The sequence below is a fragment of the Lontra canadensis genome, unplaced genomic scaffold (genome assembly GCF_010015895.1).
Source record: "Lontra canadensis isolate GAN:19392208 unplaced genomic scaffold, GSC_riverotter_1.0 scaffold31, whole genome shotgun sequence".
NCBI classification, from domain to species: Eukaryota; Metazoa; Chordata; class Mammalia; order Carnivora; family Mustelidae; genus Lontra; species Lontra canadensis.
Window position 1 is genome coordinate 7,481,624 of NW_022631025.1, and position 13,218 is coordinate 7,494,841.

Below are 13,218 nucleotides of genomic sequence, written 5' to 3' on the forward strand. Positions count from 1 at the left end.
CAATTAGAAAGTTCTTTGTGTCAGAGCTAGCGAGGGAGGGGTAAGCAGAGTCCAGCAAAAAGGGTAAATCCTCGTTTCCAACCACATGCCTCAATGGTCAAAGAATCTGTCAATGTCCGAAAAGACATCCTACCCAACGCCTAACTGATCCTAAACCGGGGGGAAAAATGGTAGCCAAACATTTATTCTCTTGACATAATCGCAAATATGTAACATGGGAAAAAAGAAGATTTTATTAAAAAAAAAAACAAAAAACAACCCTTGGAACCACGTTTCAACAATTGCTAGCCTATGTTTATACCACAGAATTGTTTGGTAAAATAACTACTATTTACTGAGCATTTACTATGTGCCCAGGTACCTTCTAAATGCTCTAAATACATTTGGCCACGTAATCCCATCACCTCCTCACAGCTCAGGAGCCTGAAGTAGCAGGCAACCAATCTTTTAAGGAAATATTCTATAAGGGAACAAAAGCAAATCAGTAGGGTATGTTTTCTGATGCAGTGAGGAACTTAGAAGTTTGCAGACAGACCTGAGTTCTTGGGCGGTGGCCCAATTTTTTACATCAGCACACTCAAGCCTATCTGTACATACCCTGGTGGCTTTATTAGCCCCGTGCCCTTTTTCATCCTGTAGTTCAGCCTGCAGATGTTAGAAAACAATCAAGAGAAGAGGACAGAGACCTCAAGGTCACGCTGAGGGCACATCGGAGTCCATTAATCCTGTCGCCCAGCAAAAGCTGGTTTCACATAATGGCTATTTCACTACTTTGCAAATTACTCCTCCTCGAACACCTAGGTAGACACACATAGTAGTTCGCTTCCTTTTCCTCCACTTCAAGGGCATTAATGGAAGAGCGGGCTGAGAGCAGTAAGTTCCAGAATAACTTCTAAATGTATACTTCGCAGCAGTGGCTCTCATGGCGAGAACAGAGGTGCCAACACGCTCATGGCAGGTTCAAGGAAACCCACTCTCCTGGTCAGCAACACACTTGCCCAGAAAGAGACACACCTTCTCGGTTACACTGGGGCAATATTAAAAAAAAAAAAAAAATGAATCCTTTTCCAGTGAAATCCCAAGTTCAACTGATAACATGTTGGACGGAGGTGCCTGTGGCCCAGCTGCCCCTACACCTGTTGTCGCAGCCCAGCGCTGTCGGTCCAGTGGGTCTCGAGAAACAAAGGCTTATTGAGGCCTTACTTAATCGCAAAAACATGCTCTAGATAGGCACAGCATCATATTCGGCTCGGTGGGAAGAACTGAAGGGGTCAGCGATGACTATTGAAGCTTCTGAACACGGCCGTCCTCCCCAGCAGAGAAGCTGCAACAAACCACCCTCAATCAGTCACTCTAATGGAGGGAAGAACGACAGATAATCCAGACTGTCCAATAATCAGCTTTGGAAAGCAACCATTTTCTTTGCACTTGAATAAAGGTGCATCTGGAATTAGGTAACTCGCTTTGAACCGAATCTCAAAGCCCCAGGAAAGAGATGGCTTTCAGGAAGGACTGGAGGTAGCGGGGGGTGGGAAGGACCAGGTCTCTTGGGTTTCCTTCCTCATCCCATCCGTCCCAGCAAGAAGGCTCTAGAAGGAAATCCTGCCTGTGCTCCTAGGCCCTGTGGAGGGCAGGGCGAGCTCAAATGCTAGGTAAAAGCACACCAGGGAAGAGGCAGAGCTGATGACAAAGTCACGATTCTGCACGTCCAGTCACGTGAGATAACCGGCGGGAGCCCCCTGGCGCGTCCTGTCCGGCAGAGGGGAGCGGGACTGGCTTTGGGATGGATCATTCATTTGCCAGGAAATCAGGCTCCCTCCCCCCAACTTTGGCTCCCAGTCTTCCTTCACAGCGATCTTCACGGTTTACGGTGATCTCTTTGGGTGTGTGTTTGATCAATGTCTGTCTGCCTCTCGCTCTCTGGTGGAAGCGAGAGAAAGGGCAAGTGTACTCCTCCTCCACATCTCCCTCCTTCCCCCCAGCACTGAGCCCTCTGCCTGGCTCACGGTAAGCGTCCAGGTAATGTGCGCCAGATGAATGGATAGAGAAAGAGTATCTGCCATCGGCAAACCCAAAGGCAGGGGCTGGGAAGTAGAGTCTAGAGATCACGTGGCGTTGGCAGCACCAGGAAAAATGTTATGACAGGTTCCTGCCTTGTACGGATTAACCGAAAATACAGGCGCCATCACTACCACTCAGTGATATATCCTTCTTTGCCGACAATGATATAACCATCTAATATCATGACAGGAATCTAGTAATTATAAGCCAGAAGCACAAATCTGGGCCATTAGCTTTTAATCACACACAAAAAGTAGAATCTGAACTTCAGTACCGAAAACACCAACGGTGACCTTTTGTGGTAACCTGTGCAAAAGACATCTCCGCGTTAGGAAAAGCGAAAACCGTCACTTCACGGGGTCCCCTCATGGAATGTTACAGAATCCCACCTGTTTGCCCAAGTGCTCTCTCCTGACTCTGAACACGTCCTTTTAAGTTAGAAATTGGGAGCTGGAATTCTGCAAAGTCTGTAATGCTACCTTGACAAGAAAATGAGGTATTTCTCACCGACAAAATTGTCTAAATCTGAGCCCTGAGTCATCCCTTGTTCATCTTCACAATGCAGGAAGCGATCTTATGCCAAAGGAGTCAGGGGCAAGGAGGCGCCTTCTCCATCATTCATCCCCCCGCCCCTTAATTACAAAGCAGGTATGAGAATTCAGGAGCCATGAAATTAATTATTTTTTTGAAAAACATTTTGTTCAGTGATTCAGTGCAGAGAATACATGATGAACGCCGCCCAGCCTGGCTCCTCACGACCCGATGAAGACTTCCTGGTTCCCGTGGACGTTGGGCATCCAGGCCACTCAGGATCCACCATAAAAACCAAATATGAACCAAGAACCAAACCAAACCAAACCACTCAAGCTTCCAAGAGGACCTACACTCACAGGTCGACCCGGGCCATTTATACCTGCATCGACATTACAATAGCTGCAGAGCTCAGAGTCTAAATCTCATCCTTCCCTTTCCACGCTGATTAGGTTCTACTTTACATGAAACCATTTACTGTCCTCTGTCACAACCGAAAACCCTGGTCTGCCCACTCACCTTAGCGCCACAACAGGGCAGCTGAACTGAACGCACCATTTGGGCATTGCTGTCCGTCCGAACAAACAGGCTCAAACAGGCTCTGACTGCACCCTGGAGCCATCTCTCACCCCTTCCTCGGGTTCTTTCCAACGGCACTCTGCCTTTTCCGCTCCATTTTCAAGGCCCTGCCACACCGGTGTTAACCTCAAGCAAACACACATGTGTGCCCATGTTTTTCCTTTTTCTATTGACCATGTACGCTTCATTTTGAAACACGCTATGGAACAAGGAAACACGGACTGGAGTGTTTCAGTTCACTTCCTACCCCTTACACGCTCATCTCCAACATCCTCTCTGGTGTGCCTGGCTCCCTCCCTCACACCGTGCTGCCCACTGTCGTAAGCATTTTTTGCAACTCGGTCACCTGAATCTTCCACCAGGTCAGGAAGGAGTGCGTATGAAAGAGTCTTCGAGTGGCCCCTGACCATACGCACAGCCCCCACCACCTCGGCTGCCGCCATCAAGGCACTGACCTTCTTCCTCCTCCTCCTCTTCTTCTTCTCTTTCGCTGCTTGGGCTTGCTTGTGCTCCCAGACCAGGTTGGTCAGGTTGGCCACGTACTCATCGGTCTGCTGCAGAAGGTAAGCTAAACGCCGGTCTTTCTTTTGATCGATCAGTTTTCTGTAGCCCTCTTCATCTTCAGCCTATTAAGGAAAGAAGGACATGATGAGAGCACAGCAAAGATGTACACAGCTCCACTCTCCACTCAGCGCTCCCCATCGCCGTCTGAACGGACGGCTGGGAGGCGCCGTGAACTGAATGACCCAGGCTGCGGGAGGGACTGTGAGCAGTGCAGGATGGTCGGGGTGCGGGGGGTGTGCCCAGGAGTGCATTGCCCACCCGAGTCCCAGGACACGGGCTCTGCGGCAAAGTCAGGACCCAAACCAACACTATTTACCAGTGCGGGCAAGCACTTTGACTCAGCTCTGTGTTTTTCCAGGTTTCTTTGCCCAAAACAAAAAGAGAGAGAAAGATGCTAAAATTTGCCAATTCATCATCCAAAGTATATCCTTCACTTGGAAGGATGGAAATTCTCAAGAATAACCCAAAGTGGAGAGAGGAGTATGTCTGTCAGGTAACCAACACCAAGCAACCCAAATGAACTCATGATGACTCCCGTCTCACCGCTACCCTTCCTGCAACTCCTCTCCCTGGTCCCAAACTGGGCTATCCTACAGCCAAGTCCAGACATATCATTGTTTCATTTGGAAACATTTCATCAAGCACTTCTAAGGGCAAAGACCCAAATGGACTTTGACAAGTGTAACTTCTTGTATGTAAAAGCATGACAAACCGGGCAGTTGACAGGAAATGTCAGATCTGGGGGGATTTTTGTCACAGGCTGGCAGAGCGGGCCTAAGTGACCACAGGCAAGGCGTTTAGCACCCAGAGTCTGATACGGCTGAATGATAAAACAGATTCAGTCATTTCCACCTCTACCTCCCATTAAGCAACACCATGGGGTTAAATGCCATAAAAACTGATGTCCTTGGAGCCATTGCAGGAGAAATCTTCTTTATACGTCCCAAAAGGATATCCCAGAATATTCTCCTCGTGTGACTCAGGATAAAAGGGACATGTCACAAAATCCTCCAGAGGCCAGGGCACCGCAGCCCAGCCAAGGATCTTCTGTCCAGGGGCGTCACTCCAGTGTCTCCCCGAGTGACAGGCATTTTATCACTTGGTCTAGCTGCTGTCTGCCCCGTGGATGAGCAGGAACCCCAAATGCTATTATAACTCTAATTGCTTTTGGTTATGGTTGATCTCACTTGAAGAAAGAGTGATAAAAAACTTCAGTTTCGCTGTTATCTCTATATTCCATCATTTAATTGCACAAATTAATGATTTGCAAATGCCTAATCATTAGTGTCAAGCCAATCTATTACTGAGGTTCTAATATAGCTTCACTCCAGCTGAATCAGACAAATCTGCTTCGTACTCAGATCCCTAGAAAAGGGCCTCCCTGGCTGGGTAGAGATCTCGTGGACAGTCTTCTCCTTCCCGGGGTAAAAAAAATGGGAGGGGGGAAGGGAGGTAGGAGAAGATGACAAGATTTAGTGTACCTGGATGCAGAGTCTTTTGAAATATGCTTACTCTCTGGAATCCAAAAAAGGTAATGAAAACAAAATGCAAACCACCGGTCCACCAAAGAAGACAGTGTCACTTGGAATTTTCCAGGGACATAATTAGGGGTCAAGGCTAACGATTTTATCTCCATCCCATAGTTTGGCATTATGTCCCAGGTAGATAGGTCTCCTATCATTATAGATCACACAGACTTTTCTAAAATCCACAGTGTGCTCTGAGGTCCAATTCCAAAAACAAATGGTCAATAAAATCAGACACCCGGGCCAGCGATGTGAACCGTCCCTTCTGGATTTATCTCCGCATTAAAAAAACAACAGCACAAAGGTAATGATCCATGAAGAGCATCTGACAATAACACAGCCATAACCAAAAAAGTGACATTTCAAAATTAACTTAAAAATCACTTTTTATACTAGAAGGGAGAAATTTCTACCATTAAAAAAAAGGGGGGGTTAAGCACTAGGGGTTTCAAGAAACGGAACTTCTTCGAGTCCAGACACAAGTTAATGACACATTTGCTCAAAACAACTTGTGTCCTTAGTCTCAAAGAGGCACTATTTTAATAAGAACAATCATATCAGTCCTTCCAGGTCTAGTTGTTAAATGCCCTGCAAACTGTGGTGCCTGCTTCGATGGGAGACACTGAATTCTACACAGCAAGGCCACCCCAGGACACGGAAATATTACATAGCCGTCAGCTGTGGCCCTGGGTTTTTGGCATGCATTGTCCAGGAGGGAGATGTTTTTACTCTTTCTGGAGGAAGTGCAAAGGGACATGTTCATATATTTGACAAGCTGCTTTTACCCACTCTTGAGATGGTGTATTTAACATTCTCAATACAGGTGCACACGGGAACCCCACCGCCCGTGGTCCCCGCAGGCGAGCCCCTTACCATCAGTCTCCTCATTCTCTCCTTTTCAATCCGTTCCGTCTCTTTTTTCTGTTCTCTCTCTGTGTTGGCGTGCCAAGTTGCCACTGCTTTGGACAGCTTCTGGATCTTCCCGGCCACAGACCGATGGTACTCCTTAAAATCTTTTGCATGCTGCAGAATGCTGTTGAGGTACTCCTATAGGACCCGAACAGAGGAGGGAAAACGATCCTTAAAGCCTACTTCCCAATGTCATCTGAGGTTTCCGTGGAGCCCAAGAAAACACTCAGGGTGTCTTTCACAACATCAGAAGACTAGAATCTTCTGTGGTGCAGGTGCCCTGGGATGCCTCTTGGCAGCTGAGCTGAGCGATTTGGGGCTAGTGGGAAAAATAGCCTCTGGGAGGAGGCGCCAGCTTGTAAGGGAAGCCTCTAGGACCTCGAGGATAGAGCCTCATGAAAACTGCAAGATCAGGGACAGAAGCCTGCAAAATGGGTGAGGATAAGACTGAAAGCAAACCACCCTCCCATCAACCCGAGGGAGGTGGCCATTTCGAGGGAGAACAGGTCATAAAAGTGATGCCTCCTTCTGCTCTAACTCAGATGTCTTAGGACCGCGACTTGAAATACCGTGGAGGGGCAGGTGAACTCGCCGCAGAGGGTTTGGAGCAGTTTTTTAAAGACAGGAGAGGAAACGTGTACCCATGAACGTCTAACATTTTTCAAAATGAAACGAAGCCGGGCACTAAATGAAGCCCAGGAAAACAAGCACAATGTATGGGATTGCATCGCAAAATCAGATCCGCCATCAAACGACTTCCAAACGCCTAGAAAAGGGATGTTTTAAAATATCTGCCCCTAGGAGACCTCCAGCTGGGCCCTGGAAAAGCCCAGGAGACTGTATTTATATTTGCTATAAAAATAACCATTTGCTCTCTTCTTTCCTTTTCCAAGTTCCCACTCCGGGGGCCTTTGCCCTCCGGCAACCTGCCCGTGCCCATGCAGCAGGCAGGTGCAGGCGGGATGGTGAGGAGGACGCCTGCCTGGTATCCAGAAGGCAGGGCCCTCCACCTCATCCCAGCCACAGGAGGCTGTGGACAGACCACCCATCTCCCCGGCGTGGCCTGTTGTCCCCTCCTGTTCCTTGGGGCGGTCGGCCTACTGCAGCTCCAGGGAACCTTTCTGCTCTGCCATGTTCCCACTGCCCAGCCCCGTGGTCTGTTCTCCAGTCCTCCTGCCTCCGCCAGAGGGCTTGGTCGGGGCGTCTCTGCCACTGTGGGGGCACAGGGTCCAGCCCCCCAGTACCTGGTGCTTCTGCCGGCGCTTCCTCTCCTGCTCAATCTTCTGTTGCTTCTCTAGTTTCTCGGTCATGCGGGCCTCCCGAAGGGTCTGGCGCTTGCTCCGCTTGTAGGCTTTGGAGTTGAGGGCTGTCTCCAGGGTTGTGTCCCGTCGCATGCAGGCCACCACCTCCTGTCTCAGCTGTCGAGGGGCAGGGGGGGATGAGCGGTTGGAGCCTGTCCCCAGATGCAAGGCCCAGCTCCCAGGCCCTACCCTGCTCTAGCTCCCGGTTAGTGGAGGCACACGGTGGACTCTAGAAGGTTTGGCACCACAGGTGGCCTTTTTGTAAATGAAGGGACTACACCATTCGAAATCTATGGGGTATTTTCAAAGATGGCATAAGTTTTCTTTCCAAGACATTCAAATCAGGGGAAACACACACACACACACAGGCACACACAAACTTACAGCACTGTTAACACTAAAAAAAAACCAGACACTGACTTGGGTTTTAAATAAATTCATTCATTCTGCTTAATTAGTCTAATGGTATTAATTAGCTAATGATCTTCTGAAATATTTGACTTCATTTTAAGTGCCACAGTAACATTCTCTTTGTGTCTAAAGATTAACTTGAATGCTGCTCTGTTAAAAAAAAGAGTGGAGAAATGACTTCCTGTTTGCATACAGGAGCTGCAGGCACTCACCCAGTATTAGTTCAATGTTCATGCTCATACAGACGACGGGAAGCACTGGAGCTGACTTCCCCCACTCCCAATAATGATATTCTTAGAGATATTTACATTTCACACTATATCATGGAGTTCCTTTAGATCATCATTAATATGATGTCTTTTTTTTAAAGATTTTATTTATTTACTTGACAGAGAGAGAGAGACACAGCAAGAGAGGGAACATAAGCAGGGAGAGTGGGAGAGGGAGAAACAGGGAGCCCAATGCGAGGCTCGATCCCAGGACCCTGGGATCATGACCTGAGCCGAAGGCAGACAGACGCTTAATGACTGAGCCACCCAGGCGCCCCTAGATTATCATCAATACGATGTCCTATCCACATTGTATATTATGTGGTGGCAGCCGGGAATGGGTTAGGAATATACATTAAAATAATAATTCAGTTGAACCTCAACTCAGCATCAATTACAGTTAGTTCACTGGGAAGCTTCATAGATTGTGGATTTTTCTATAATATCAAGTAAAAAGTCAGAGACCAGTAAGAGTCTGGCACAGTGAAGCAAATCTGACTATAATCTCACTTGTGAAAATATGCTTGGTTATTAAACATTTAATAATACTGGATCAAGCACTTTATCAAGGTGTTGTAGGATGTCACCTATAAGTGAGTAGGACCCAGAGCCTTTTATTTTCTTTCTTTTCGACTTCCAACTGAAATCTGCTCCCACGGAACTATGGCCAGCTGGCACCCCACCACCACGGACATTATAACAAAGAGGGCAAATGCACTCCCGGGTTCATGGGACAGTAGCAAGTGGGGTAGCCTTGCGATTTCAGTCACTTCCTGCAACAGACCGAGTCATGCAATTCAATACTTCCAAACTGCTTTCATTCATTAATAATTCATTTTGCACGCCCTGAGACTTTCACCAAGTCAACCCACCCACCTGAGGAGCACACGTCCCTCTTCCCCTTTGGCTTAAATGAGGCAGTGTGCGGATCGGGCGACCTACACCTGTTGGCCCCACAAAGCAAAACTCATTGTCGTAACAATTCGCTCTCCTTCATTTCTCTAGTAACTGAGATGATAAAACAGCTCATGGCGCTAGCTCTGTTTCACCAGCGACCACTAAGAACCACAGGAAGAACAGAGACGATCATCCACGATCAGTCGCCACGTGGGGGCCTGATGGGGTCAAACGGTTTTACATGTTTCTGTAAATGATGAGTTATTCATTTCGCAGAGTGGCTATCATATTTGTTAAAATTATTTTCGTCATCACGGCTCAGATTTTACATTCGTGTTTACAAAAGCGGCTCTGGTCCTGCTCTCCCACCTTCTTGCTGGGAAGCTATCCCATTCATTCTCGAGGTTTCATCCACGGTAACAAAATGCCATTACTCTGACTTTGGAAACCATAATATGGGGGGTGGGGGGGTGGGATGTCTCTGATATACAGAAGCAAAAAAAAAAAAAGAATAATAAACAATTCAGTCTTTATTACTTTGAGCTCTATGCAGGCGGTCTAAAAGATACACTGTTTTACTAAGTTTCTATCTTTGTAACAATATTGAACAGACGTACATCTATTTCCTACGTCTCAGATTCGCTGGGGAAAAGGCATTACCTGACGCTGAAAATTGAGTAACCGAAGTGCTTTCAGTTCCACCGTTGCTTTGGTTCGTAAATCTGGTGGCAAAGAGCCAGGCAGATTTTCCAGTTCTTGTATCCTATGTGCTATGCGAGCCTGGAGCCTAGAGGAGACAATGACATGAGGGAAGGGGTAGGTGGAAATACACATTACGATTTAGCCTTAATGATAAACGAGAACCCTCAGTGGGTCTAAGTTCCTGGCAAGACACATTCCAGATATCGCCGGCCGGCCGATTTCTGACACCCAACTAGAGTTTCTGATGTTAAACAGAGAAAAGCTACCTTCGCATGAATGCAGACAGGTGCTACGTGTTACGGGACACTCTGACCTTCTTCACTGACCTCTCGCTAACACCCACAAGAACGGCTCGTGATACACCGAGGAGGGAAGTCAAGTGTCACAGCTCGCCTTGAACAGAGAGAAAACGAGAAACAGGACGGCGGGATTGGCTCCCGAACGCCCAGCTGGTCAGAGTGCAGAACTTGAGATCTCTTCCTAAGTTCTAGGCCTGCCCCAGGCAACCAGGCCATTTGCCCTCCTTGCCAAGACGCTGATGACAACAGCCGTTAAAGCTGAGTGAACAAGGGCCCTTTTAGGTGCTGCTGAGGCCACAGAAATCAGCCAACCCAAAACATTCAAAGAGAGCCCTGCCAACCACAACCACTTCCTCTGTGAGCCGGGCTTGTCTGAAAAAAGAAGAGGCAAATTAGGCATTTTTAAAAAACAGGGTTGGGGTAGCAGAGGATGGTAAAGTAACAGTGTTTAAAAACTGCGAATTTCTGGGGCGCCTGGGTGGCTCAGTCGGTTAAGTATCCGGCTTGGGCTCGGGTTATGATCTCAGGGTTCTGGGATTGAGCCCCGCATCGGGCTCCCTGCTCAGCGGGGAGCCTGCTTCTCCCTCTCCTGCTCTGCGTTTGTGCTCTCTCTCGCTCGCTCTCTCTGCCAAATAAATAAATAAAACCTTTAAAAAAATAAAAACGAAAAACTATGAATTTCTAGAGAAGGATTGCTGTGGATTCTCATCTCAGACATCCTCGAAAATATAACTGCAGGCCCTTCTTCATAATAAAGGCAGAACAGAAGAGAAAAGACAACCCACTTTCTTCACTCAGTTGGGATACTTTTACCGTTACCCATATACACTGGCTTCAGGTTCACCTGGATCCTGTCCTTACAAAGAATTACATGCCATTTAAATCTATTTTTAGAACTACCTCCCTCCAAACTTGGGGTAGGAGCATCGTGGAATAGATTTCATGGAGAACAGCAAAAGGCAGTAAGTTAAACTAAGTTAACACTCACTACACTAAGGTGTAGCTAATGTACAATTTTAATTCTTCCTCCCTCCCTCTCTCCTTCTGTTTCTGTCTCGGTCACACATACGCACACATGCATGCACCCCTACAAGGTCAAAGTTATAATGGTCCCATCTTCCTGATGAAAAACTTCAGGTTTGGAGAGAGCAAGCAACAGGCAGACTTTACAGAGCTAGTGAAGGAGGGAGCCCAGACAGGAGCCCTCATTTGCCTCACTCCCCACAGTGACACCCTAGATAACAAATATCCACTTCCTAACTGCAGCGTTGGGACCTTCAACTATAAAAGTTGATAATTAAAGATTTTTGTAAAAATTCATATTATGTGGGGCGCCTGGCTGGCTCGGTCGGTGGAGGCTGCGATACTTGGTCTCAGAGTTGTAAGTTCAAGCCCCATGTTGGGTGTAGAGATTACTTAAAAAATAAAACCTTAAAAAAAAAAGTAAAATAACTAAACACAAATCTGTATCATGGTTTTGTCAGCTTTTAAGATGCTGTGTGTTAACATGAAGAAGTAAAATCTTGTCTGACCTAGATGTCACAAAATATCATAATACTTCAATTAGCCCAAACATCAAAATGAATAATTTAAAAAACAAAAACAAAAACAAAAAACTAATAGCTGTTTGCTTTGGTAGAAAAGGAAATGGGATTTTTTTCAAAACTTCAAAAATGATAGTAAGAGAAACACATCATTTTTTTCACTGACTTCACTGCAAACAATATTATGACAGATTCCTATCTTATTTGGTACACACACATTATTAATTCTGATTTCCTGACTGATTCATCGTCATAATGTGCTATTAGTAGTACTGTCATTGTTATCCTGCTGTTGTTTCAACTGTATGTGCCAACACAAGCAATCACACCTTTAAGTGGCGCTCTCTCTCCTCTTTGCAACAGACTAAACATCTGCGAGTGCAAACAACAACAGTAAACTTCCATCAGTTTTGAAATAAAAAAAAAATAAAATAAAAAATAATAAACTTCCACCATTTTCCTCTTTTCATCAAATTGTTCAGACTTACCCGAGATTCTTTTACATTCCTATTGATACTCATGGGATCATTACCATTTTTTTTTTAAGATTTTATTTATTCATTTGACAGACAGAGATCACAAGTAGGCAGAGAGAGGGGAGGAAGCAGGCTCCCTGCTGAGCAGAGAGCCCAAGGCGGGGCTCGATCCCAGGACCCTGGGATCATGACCTGAGCCAAAGGCAGAGGCTTAACCCACTGAGCCACCCAGGAGCCTCTACCATGTTTTTTTTTTTTTTTTAATTTTTATTTTATTTTTCACTGTAGGAACAAAGGTCCATTTCATTTGTCCAATTCAATTTTTTAAATAGTGACGTAGCCCCTAATCTCCAATTATAGCCAAAGATGATGCATCTTAACTACAAGTTTGACAGAAAAACCTACTACTTTTTTTTTAAAATATGTAATTTATTATTTTTATTTTATTTTTAAAGATTTTATTTATTTATTTATTTATTTGACAGACAGAGATCACAAGTAGGCAGAGAGGCAGGCGGAGAGAGAGGTCTGAGCAGAGAGCCTGATGCAGGGCTCGATCCTAGGACCCTGGGATCATGACCTGAGCCGAAGGCAGAGGCTTTAACCCACTGAGCCACCCAGGTGCCCCCAAATATCTAATTTAAATAGGAAAATAAAAACCCTGAAGAGAACAACTTTACTCAAGCAGAAACGAAGCCCATATTATGGGAAAATTAGTGGTGAGAGCCAGTGATTTCATCAGGCTACTTCCCTGGTTCTAGATTGACTGTAGACCTTTTTCATCTGAATATCCCAGAACTCCAACCATCCTTGGTGTTCTGGTTTCCTCTCTTTGACAAAGTGGGTCAGGTGCGAAATTAGAGGCATAGCTGCTTTTCCTTAATCTTCCAAAGGTCTGTGGAAATAGGACTAAACAAATAATCTTAGGACAACAGGGCTGAGAGCACCGAGATTAAGTCACAGGGACTGGGAAGGGATGGAGGAAGGTGGGGAGTCAAGAAGGTGGGAGCTGGTGCGGGGGCAGGGGCCTTCTTCCTGAAACATGTGCTTCTCCAAAGGGCCTAGTGATTTGTCAGTGAATCTCAGCTTCCCCAGCACAAAAGAATCTTTCTTTTACGAAAGGGAGGCAAGAAGTGCAAAGTGCGAACA

General features: G+C 46.2%; 1 protein-coding gene across 7 annotated transcripts in view; it reads right to left on the minus strand.

Annotated features, from left to right (window-relative positions):
• Positions 1 to 13,218, minus strand: part of SMARCA2 (SWI/SNF related, matrix associated, actin dependent regulator of chromatin, subfamily a, member 2) — a 178,647-nt gene that overhangs the window by 130,172 nt on the left and 35,257 nt on the right. For all 7 annotated transcript variants that reach the window (XM_032866549.1, XM_032866542.1, XM_032866546.1 and 4 more), the window contains exons 6-9: positions 9,709 to 9,835; positions 7,415 to 7,588; positions 6,135 to 6,308; positions 3,627 to 3,797 (exon numbers count right to left, since the gene is read on the minus strand). In XM_032866549.1, the coding sequence (XP_032722440.1) occupies positions 3,627 to 3,797; positions 6,135 to 6,308; positions 7,415 to 7,588; positions 9,709 to 9,835 (646 nt within the window). The remainder of the gene's footprint in view (positions 1 to 3,626; positions 3,798 to 6,134; positions 6,309 to 7,414; positions 7,589 to 9,708; positions 9,836 to 13,218) is intronic.